Source organism: Lissotriton vulgaris, chromosome 5 (assembly GCF_964263255.1).
Source record: "Lissotriton vulgaris chromosome 5, aLisVul1.2, whole genome shotgun sequence".
NCBI classification, from domain to species: Eukaryota; Metazoa; Chordata; class Amphibia; order Caudata; family Salamandridae; genus Lissotriton; species Lissotriton vulgaris.
In genome coordinates, this window is record NC_141693.1 from 817,792,341 (window position 1) to 817,801,776 (window position 9,436).

The window sequence follows — 9,436 nt, forward strand, 5'->3', positions numbered from 1 at the left end:
TACATAATAGAAGAGGTCAAGGGGAGTGCGGTCATGTTCAGCAAAGAACAGGTCCACTGACCTGAAAATGCCACTGGAGAATAGGTCTCCCCAGCAAGAAACCCGCAGCTTCGCACAGAGGTTGCGAAAGCCCAGTTCCCCCAAAAGGGTGAGATTAGGGTGGTGTACGAGCGGTAACTTGGGCGAGTAGAGGAGAGCGCAAGCCAAGCTCTTGGTGATGCGGCGCCATGCATCTAATGTGCAGGAGACCGACGTATTTGGTGTGGTAATGGCAGATTCAGGACAGTGAAGTAAGCCATTAAGCGGGAGAGGATGAGCGATCCAATCCTCCACCGCTACATGCGGCATAAAGGGAGTAGGGGCCATCCAGTGGTAAGCAAAATGTGCCTGCGCACACTGATAGTAGGCCTCGAAATCAGGGACATCGAAGCCACCCTTCTCGTATGGGAGGGTAAGGACGGACCACTTGAGTCGGGGATTCTTGCCACCCCAAAAAAGCCGTCGCAGCTCCGACCGCAATGTTCGAAAGAAATGAGCGCCAGGGAAATAAGGTATATTGAGGAATAGGTAAAGAAAGCGGGGGAGCACCACCATTTTTATGAGCGACGCTCTCCCGGCCATGGATAGCGGCAGGGTGATCCAGCGGTCCACTGAAGCAATCAGTTTGGTCACCGCCACCCCGTAGTTGGACCGTAGCGTCTCATCTCTGTCTCGCGAAATGCAGACCCCGAGATATCGGAGGTCAGACCGACACCACTCGAGGGGGTAATCGAGGGGGAATTCAGCCACCGCATCGGTCAGGGGGAAGAGCTGCGACTTGGACCAGTTGATTTGGACACCTGACATCCCGCCGAACAGTACAAATTCCCTGAGTAACGGATTAAGATATATTCCGGGATGTTTGACATACAGTGTGATGTCATCCGCGTAGAGGGACACATCAATCTGGCGCTGCAAGCATTGCACCGCGCCGCCGCGATGTAGCTGGCGTAATCGACAGGCGAGAGGCTCAACAGCTATGGCGAACAATAAGGGGGAGAGAGGGCACCCCTGCCTCGTACCCCTGGTCAGTGCAATGGGCTGAGATAAATGGCCATTGATCAATACTCGTGCCATAGGGCGAGTATACAGCAGGTGGACCCAAGAAATAAACAGTTTGGGAAATCCCATACCAGCCAGCACTGAGAACAGGTATGGCCATTCAACAGAGTCGAATGCCTTGGTAGCGTCAAGGAAAATGGCCGCCACGGGTGTGTCGGGGTGCACTGTGCGGAGCAGGGATAAGAGCGTACGAAGGTTGTGAGAGGTGGACCTACCCGCCACAAAGCCTGATTGGTCGGGCAGTACCAGTCTGGTCATTAATAGCGACAGCCGGGTGGCCAAGACTTTGGCAAGTATCTTTACGTCACAATTTAGGAGGGAGAGCGGGCGATAAGAATTACAGGATTTGGGGTCCTTATCGGGTTTAAGGAGAGATGTAATCACCACTTCGCGCATGGTACCGGGGAGCACCCCATCGCACAGGGATTCTGAGAAAACTTTGCTGAGCACCGGGGCCATAATGTCAATGTAAGCTTTGTAGAATTCGGCTGGTATGCCATCAAGTCCTGGGGCTTTGCCGTTCTTGAGGGACATAATGGCCTCACGCACCTCATCCAGCTCAAACGGCGCTGCAAGGAACGCCCTATCGCCATCACTGAGCCAACATAGTGCGACGTCGCCGAGATAGTCAGTATAGGATACATCGGGCCCCACCGTGGAGGTATAGAGTGAATGGTAATGTGCCACGAAGGTAGCGAGGATCGCATCGGAGTCCCTAACAGTAATGCCAGTGGCGTCGCTGAGTTCCAAAACAGTGTTGCGGGCTCGCGGTGGTTGTGTAATCGCAGCAAGTGCCCTCCCGGGTCTGTCCCCTTCACAATATTTGCGGGCCTGCCAGTGTTTACCCCTGAATTTTGCTTCTCGCGCAGCCTCCTCCTCATATTGTGACAGCTTTTCCCTAAATGTGGCCTGCAGGTCGGGGCTGCGACTGGACACCATCCTTAGTTCTAAATCCCGCAGTTCTGTCTCCAATGTGCTAAGGGATGCAAGGATAGCGCGTAGTACACCATGGCCTTTGGAAATGCAATATCCCCTGATCGTTACCTTGAATGCCTCCCATATATGTTCAACAGAGTCCACCGACCCCTTATTTCTAGTGAAGAAATCTGCAATCTCCTCCCCCAGTTCAGTGCGAAATAGGTTATCTAGGAGGATTTCGGGGCGAAGGCGCCATTGCGGGCGAGGGCTGTCCCAACCCGGTGTGCGAAAATGAAGCAATACAGGGCTGTGATCAGAGTATGTCCGCGGTAGGTGACGAACCCCCACCAGTTCGACAGCAACATCCCTTGTGATGAGAAAATAATCTAGGCGTGCCCAGGTCCCGGTATATGATGTAAAGTGTGTGCCCTCCCGTCCCAGGGGGTGCAAGTGTCGCCAGGCATCCAACAGTCCGCCCTCCTCGACGATGCCCTCCAGCGCCTCTCGTGCCTTGGACTTGTAGGTACAGACCCCGTCCGCTCTATCTAGATGTGGTTGCATCGCCAGGTTAAAGTCCCCTCCCCATACTACGTGTCTGGATGCGATAGAGAGGATTTTGCCCCACAGAGTAGTGAAAAAAGCTGGGGTGTCGACATTAGGTGCGTACATGGTTACAAATGTGAAGGTGTCGCGGCCTATTCTGCCCCATAGCAGCGCATATCTGCCCTCCCCGTCAAGGAAGTCCCCATACTTTTGAAATGGGATTTTGCGGGCTATGAGGATGGCGACTCCCCTCGAATAGGTGGAATAGGAGGAGAAAACACGTTCTCCGGCCCATCTACTCGCGAAAGATGTCCCGCCCTGTGGTGACAGATGTGTTTCCTGCAACATTGCAACCTGCACGTGGTGTCTATCGAGATAGGCAATGACATTTCGACATTTTCTGGCATCATTCAACCCTCTTATATTCCAGGATAAACAAGTTAATTGCGTGTTAACTGCAGGAGTGGCCATGGATAGCACAACAAGAACCATAACCGTGCCATCATAGGCAGCATGATTAAATCACCTCCGCACCACCAGCACCGGCGCTCACACCAAGGTAGAGTCCAAGCATACAGTCCAAGAAATGATTGCCTCGAAGAACAAGAAAAAGATCCAACCCTCCCCCCCACCCACCCCAGCATCCCAATCATGCCAGCAGCCAAGTGTTCCCACCCAGTAACCCACCCCCCTCCCTTCCTCCCAAACTTAAGCAACATGAACAGCTGAAACGCCAGCAAGTCAAAGGGGATCTCCCAGTGGGGGTAAGACAGAGTACGCACAGCCACTTCCTAGACCCCAGCTCCGTATCTGTACCGCCCTCGGAGGAGATTAAGGCCAGGAAAGTGGTCCTTGGGTTACATTACCACAGGAATGAAGAGTCCATGCGGGGTCACTGCCCATCCGGTCTCACGTGTCTGTGCACCAATGTCTGGGAAGCCCATATCCTAAGGCAAACAGGGTGCAAAGTGCAGTGATTGGCAGCAGTCAGTCTTCATGTGGTGCCGGGGACAAGTCTGCATCGTCCTGGTCCTCCTCCGCGTCTCGGTCCTCCCTGCGCGCTCTCTGGAGTGATTTGAGAAAGTCTTCTACTTTCTGTGGATTGGTGAAGAACCGTTGCTTGCCCTGGTGGGTGATTCTCAGCTTTGCAGGATACAGAAGTGCATAATCGATCTGGGCCTCTCGTAGCTTTTTCTTCACAGGAAGAAACTTGCGCCGCTCCTCCTGCACCATTGGCGTGAAGTCTGGGTAGATGGAGAAGGTGACTCCATTATATTGCAGCGATCTTTGAGACCGGGCCGCTCGGAGTGCAGTGTCCCGGTCGCGGTAATTCAGCAGCCGAGCAATTATGGGGCGCGGCGGCAGTCCAGGTTTGGGCATAGGCGCCAAGGAGCGGTGCGCCCTCTCCACAATGAACTGAGGTGAGAAAGCATCCTCGCCGATGGAACCCTTAAGCAGCTTCTCGATGTACAGCTCCATTCTGCCCGTATCTGTGGATTCCGGCACATTGGTGACCCGTATGTTGTTCCGGCGACTACGGGCCTCCAAATCCTCATTTTTTGCTGCAATGATCCGGAGAAGGTTGTCCATCCTGGACAGTTGAGTGGTGTGAGACGTGGCAACGTCTGAGGTGTCGGAGATACGTTGCTCCGCAGCCGTGATGCGCTCCTCGTGGCGGTCTACCTTGTGTACCAGTGCGTCCAGCCGAGCAGTGACACCATCAACTTTCTCCACAACAGTGGCAAAGCCCTGCCGTACCTCCTGTATCAGGCTGGTCAAGTCAGCATCCTTAGCTGAGGAGACGGTGGCCTTCGGGGACGATGTGCTAGGGTCCGGGTCCGGCTGCGTCGACTTTGCGCCTTTCTTCGCGGCATCGAAGCTGAGCTTGGTTTGGCGGTTCTCCGGCCGCACCATGATGGCGCCGGGGCACGAAACTCCAGGGTTGTGAGCTGGAGAGGCTCTGCGGGGCGTCAGGCAAAGCTACTTACGCCCGGAGGTAGGGCCACAGCGAGAGCTTAGCAGGGTAGCGTGTGAGTTGCCCAGCGAGGAACTAGGCGATAAAGGCGTGGGGTCTCAGTGAGTCCATGCAGAGTCTGTGCGGCTTGGCGGCCGGGAGGGGGGCAGCAGAGCTCAGGTAGCAATAATGGCGAGGCCCCGCCTCGTATCCCTGCAGTGCAAGGTAGCTGCACAACAAGCCCAGACTAGTGTAAGCGGTAGGGCAGCCGAGCTTCAAGGATGGTGTGCCCCGCAGGTTTGGTGGTCAATCCGGGGTAGGCACTGCACGTCCGTCCCGCTCAGCACAGCTATGCATGAGTGGAGTGATGCCAGGTGAGTCGATGGGGAGCAATGAGAGTCCCAGTTCCTCCTATCTAGGAAGTGCGGCCAGCTAACAGCAAGGGACAGCGTCTCAATGGCAGGCACAATGCAGACGGCCGGGGCCGGCCAGAGCCCGGATCAGCAGAAGCTACAGGCTTGAGGGCTCTGGTCCGACAGGCAGCCCACCCGCCGAGCAGTTCAATCCCCTGCGCCGCCACTCTCCAGCCAGGCCAGCGCTCCCCGGGGATCGAGCAGGCAGCGCGGCACCCGCCCCCCGGCAGCCCGCAACACAGGAGGATAATGGCCAACAGTAATGTCCCTTCCTTAGGGTGGGCAACGAGGACAGTGGGTGGGGGGGGCGGGGGGGCCCCGTACCGCCGGGCAACCCGCCTCTCACCTCTGCCGTGTGTCCGCCGGCGACGTCCTGTCCAGGGGTTTGCCAGCCGCACCGAGGAGAGGCCTACTCCCTCGTGGTCGACCCCGGCCTGCCGCAGTCCGTCACAGCCGGCCGCGCGCACTCCTCCGCACCAGGTCAGGTGCCGGCAATTATTCACGGCGGCACAGCTCCGGCCCCGAGCCTCCCAGCGCCTTCAAACTTGGACCGAGTACAGGGACAGAAGCCCCGCTGCAGATCGTCGGGAATTCAGGCGAATATTAATCCCGTGGTGAAGGATAGTGTCAGGATAATGTCCCAAGGAGCGGGAGCTGCGAGACTATGCAGCCATTCCACTCGTGCGCCCTCTAGCGCCCCCCTCCTGCATTCTAACCTTAGGTGGTTATAGCGGTTCTACAGGCCCTAGGCCTGCTTTATAACTCTCACGTCATTCTTATATCACTATTTTAGTATATGGTTTGTGGGGCCCCTAGGGCATAACATATACTGTGCAACTTATCATATGCTAATTAAGTTCCTTGTATTGTACTTTTAACTCTGACCTCATAAAGAGTCCAGAGGGGTTGTATTTAGAATAAATACATATATATTTGATATATACCTTGTGTGGTGTGCTTTCATTTGATCATTCAAGAGATTATAATTGGTAAAACAACTAGCTTAACTCGCCTGAAAGCTGCTCTCCACAGCTACCACTAGGATAGCTTTCTATAAGGTTGACTTTACAACCTACCATCAATAAGGGTAGTTTATACTGGTGCTAGGTGCCCACTAGACTAGTGGACATCATTTACCAGGCCAACTTCTCACAGGCCGCATCATAATGTGCCAGTTGGTTTACTTTCCGACCACCTAATCAAGATGAGATATAAGAAATGCGCGGTCGGAAAGTAAACCGGCCGGTCATTACGGCTGGCTTCCGGCGGGCTCGCGACCCCATCCGCCAGATGGCAGCCGGCCTGTAATTTCAAGGGCCGGTCTGTCCGACATGGAAACCATGTCGAAAGCATGTTTGGGAGCCCCCAGCAAGGCCTCCTTTGATGCACGGTCCCTGGTTGGAGGCAGAGGGGGCATCTATGGTGCACCCCTGTTGATCCCTGCACAGGGTGCAGGGATGAACCTCACTTTCAATTTCACTATCGGAGCATGCATTACAGATGATTAACAGCCAGAATGCATGCTCCCATAGTGTTACATAGGCACGCGACATAACAGTCTTCAGAGCCTTGAAAAAGCTCATTGGGCGAAACGCACGTTGGCTGCTGTTCTTCGTGTGTTTGGAAAATTGGAAATAAAAGTTAAACGGAAAAGACCTGATTCAGGATTGTGCTTGAAACTTTATTGAAAGGACACTTGACAAGGAAAATTGGAACGCATCTTGTGAAAGAATCTCCACCATTTTTTGTCTCACTATCTTGTTGGATCATAGATATAGTGAGCGGGTGTGCTCTGATGTACTGTGGTTGATCATTGTTTTTTACTTAGATGAACTCTCTTGGATGTTCTGTGGTTTGTTGATGTATATACAATACCATAGCATGATTACACTGATAAAACCTTTATTTAGGAAGGGGCTTACACCAGGCTTGCTCAGTCTGATGGATGTATAGATCATTACTGATCCCCGCATACACAACCCACAGAGGTACACACCCACACAGAACCAGACATACATTTCCAGACTCACACACAAACCTTGTACAAACTCACAGGTGGATATCCTCAGTCCATGCATGCACAGACTCACAGCACAGAGGCACACATCCATGCATATATGTACTCCCACACAGATGCATATAAAGTCTCACAGATGTATAACTCCAGATCCATGCACACACACTCCCAGAGCTACACACTCCTACAAATGCACACATTCATGTGCACACTCACACACAAACCTTGTAAAGACTCACAGATGATATCTTCATTCCATGCAGGCACAGAATTACACATCCATACATATATATACTCACACAAAGATGCATATAAAATCTCATGTTGCGTAACTCCAGACGTATGCATATATCACACCTTGTGATACGCAAACTCATAGAAGCATCCACATACGTAAGTACAAACCCAGAGACTAAAGCATACACAACTCTCAACCACACATGCACATAGACACACACATGTATTTGCATACTCTGTGTCTCAAAACCTATATATGCATATGCAGACACACACAAGCACTAATCCAAGCCCAAAAAATAGACAGATATAGAGATGCTCAGACATGCATGCACTCCATCAGATAACTCCAGGGCCATCCATACTTGAACAAATACTTAGACATGTGTCTAAGTGTGAACATGCACGCACACACACATGCATGTGCACACACACACGCACTGGCACATACTCACAGTCAGATAATGCCACACCTGTGCACATACTCTAACACACACAGTGTAAGTGTGCAAGTACTACCTTAGTATCAAAAGAGTAATTCTTGATTTTATGATTTTTTTTAGGATGAACCTTTGGCCGAATGCATTCCCAATATCCAAGTGCAGTGACTCCTGTCAGTATATTCATTTGCTGGGGACCATGACACAGTTTGTAGGGTGACTCATCATCCTCTGCGTTCTTGAACTCTAAGAGATCACAAAAAGACATGGGCAGGGACATACACAGACACAGCACTCACTGCAGCCACTCACCCTCATGGTTTGATACTGTTCTTCTTCCTTGATTTTAGACTCCTGAAAATATTTGTCCTCTTTCTTCAGAAGACGCAACCACTCTTGAAGTGTTACCTGCAGAGATGAAAGTGCAAGAAATAAGTGTAGATATATGGAGTGCAGTCTTTTTATTATTAATACATTTTATTGACTTTAACAGTACATAGCGGGCGGTGCTCGAAGCATACATTTTGGATACAGTTTATATGAGATGGTACCAATTATATTCAAACAACATTGCCTGTGAACATACAGGCCCAATAACTAAACTTGGCACAGGTTACTATATGTTTCACTATCAGTAAAATGTTCAGGTGTACATGTTTAGATGACAGAGCGACTCATCTTAACTAAATATTGGTCCAGTTTGATTGGATTGCTTCGTTTAGGGAGGGTCTGATGGGAGACAAGTCTTTACTGCGGTATGTTGCCCAGTGAGACCATATTTTTGTGGACAACCACACGCCTGATACACTCCAATTTCAGCCTCCATGCATTTGTCCGCGGCCTTTCTCCACGCACCCATTTATGGAGGGGAGGTGCCCTTACATGTTTGGGCCATGCCCTGCTTGGCAAGTGTGAGGCCTAAAAATAGTAGACTGGTAGATTTGCCGGATCTAATGCATGCCAAGATCCCCAATTAGTAAACGTCCCTCTAGGGTGTGAAATTCTGGTAGACCTCCAGCGAACAGATTAGGAGAGTCCGGGCGTGTCGCAGCTGCAGATATTTGTAAAACTGTGTCCAGTGCAAGTGGAATTCTATCTGCAGTTGCTGAAACGATTTGAGAGTGGGTCCCAGCAGAATGTCACTCAGGGTAGAGATTCCAATGAGGTCCCAGGCTCGGAAGCCTGGAAGTCCGGCAACAGGTCGCAGGTAGGTACCCTGCCACAGAGGGGCTGTCTGCATCAGGCGCCCGTCCCAGCCCATTTTATTCATGTTATAACTCCAGAGTTGGATGGCAGTTTTGCAGGTGGGGGTTGAGTGGCCAAGGTTTTTACGACTGTGGAGGAGGCTCAGGGGGGGGGGGGGGTACCCTTTATTGCATGTCACTCCACAGCAAACGCTGGATCGGTGTATGAGCTGTACCACCACTCGTTGATATTCATATTTGAAGCCCTTGGTTGCATGAGAGAACTGCGAAGCCCAGGAGACGCGCCCATGGTGACCGCAAACTGGAAATAACACTGACTTCGCTGGATTGTCTCCAAGGCTGGAGGTCTCCCCAAACACCCAAAGTATCGGGAAAATCCGGGATCGGTTAAAAATAATAAGACCTTGTCTGCATATAGCGCAATACTGTCGGACCGTTCTTGTGACCATTCATACCCACAAATTAATGGGTCCCGCTGCACCCAAGATGCTAAGGGCTCTGTGGCGAGCACAAATAGCAATGAATGCAGGGGGCAACCCTGCCTAAAACCTCGACGTATTGGGAAGGGTGCGGACCGGAAGCCTGCTACCCGCACAGAGGCTGAGAGC

The 9,436-nt window shown here is 51.9% G+C and overlaps 1 protein-coding gene across 1 annotated transcript in view; it reads right to left on the reverse strand.

The window, feature by feature from the left end:
- Positions 1–8,027, reverse strand: part of LOC147711637 (E3 ubiquitin-protein ligase TRIM15-like) — a 193,028-nt gene extending 185,001 nt beyond the window's left edge. Inside the window, exon 1 of the mRNA XM_086920214.1 lies at positions 7,936–8,027. Coding sequence (XP_086776340.1) covers positions 7,936–7,941 — 6 coding nt within the window. The 5' untranslated portion in view covers positions 7,942–8,027. The remainder of the gene's footprint in view (positions 1–7,935) is intronic.
- Positions 8,028–9,436: the final 1,409 nt, after the last annotated feature.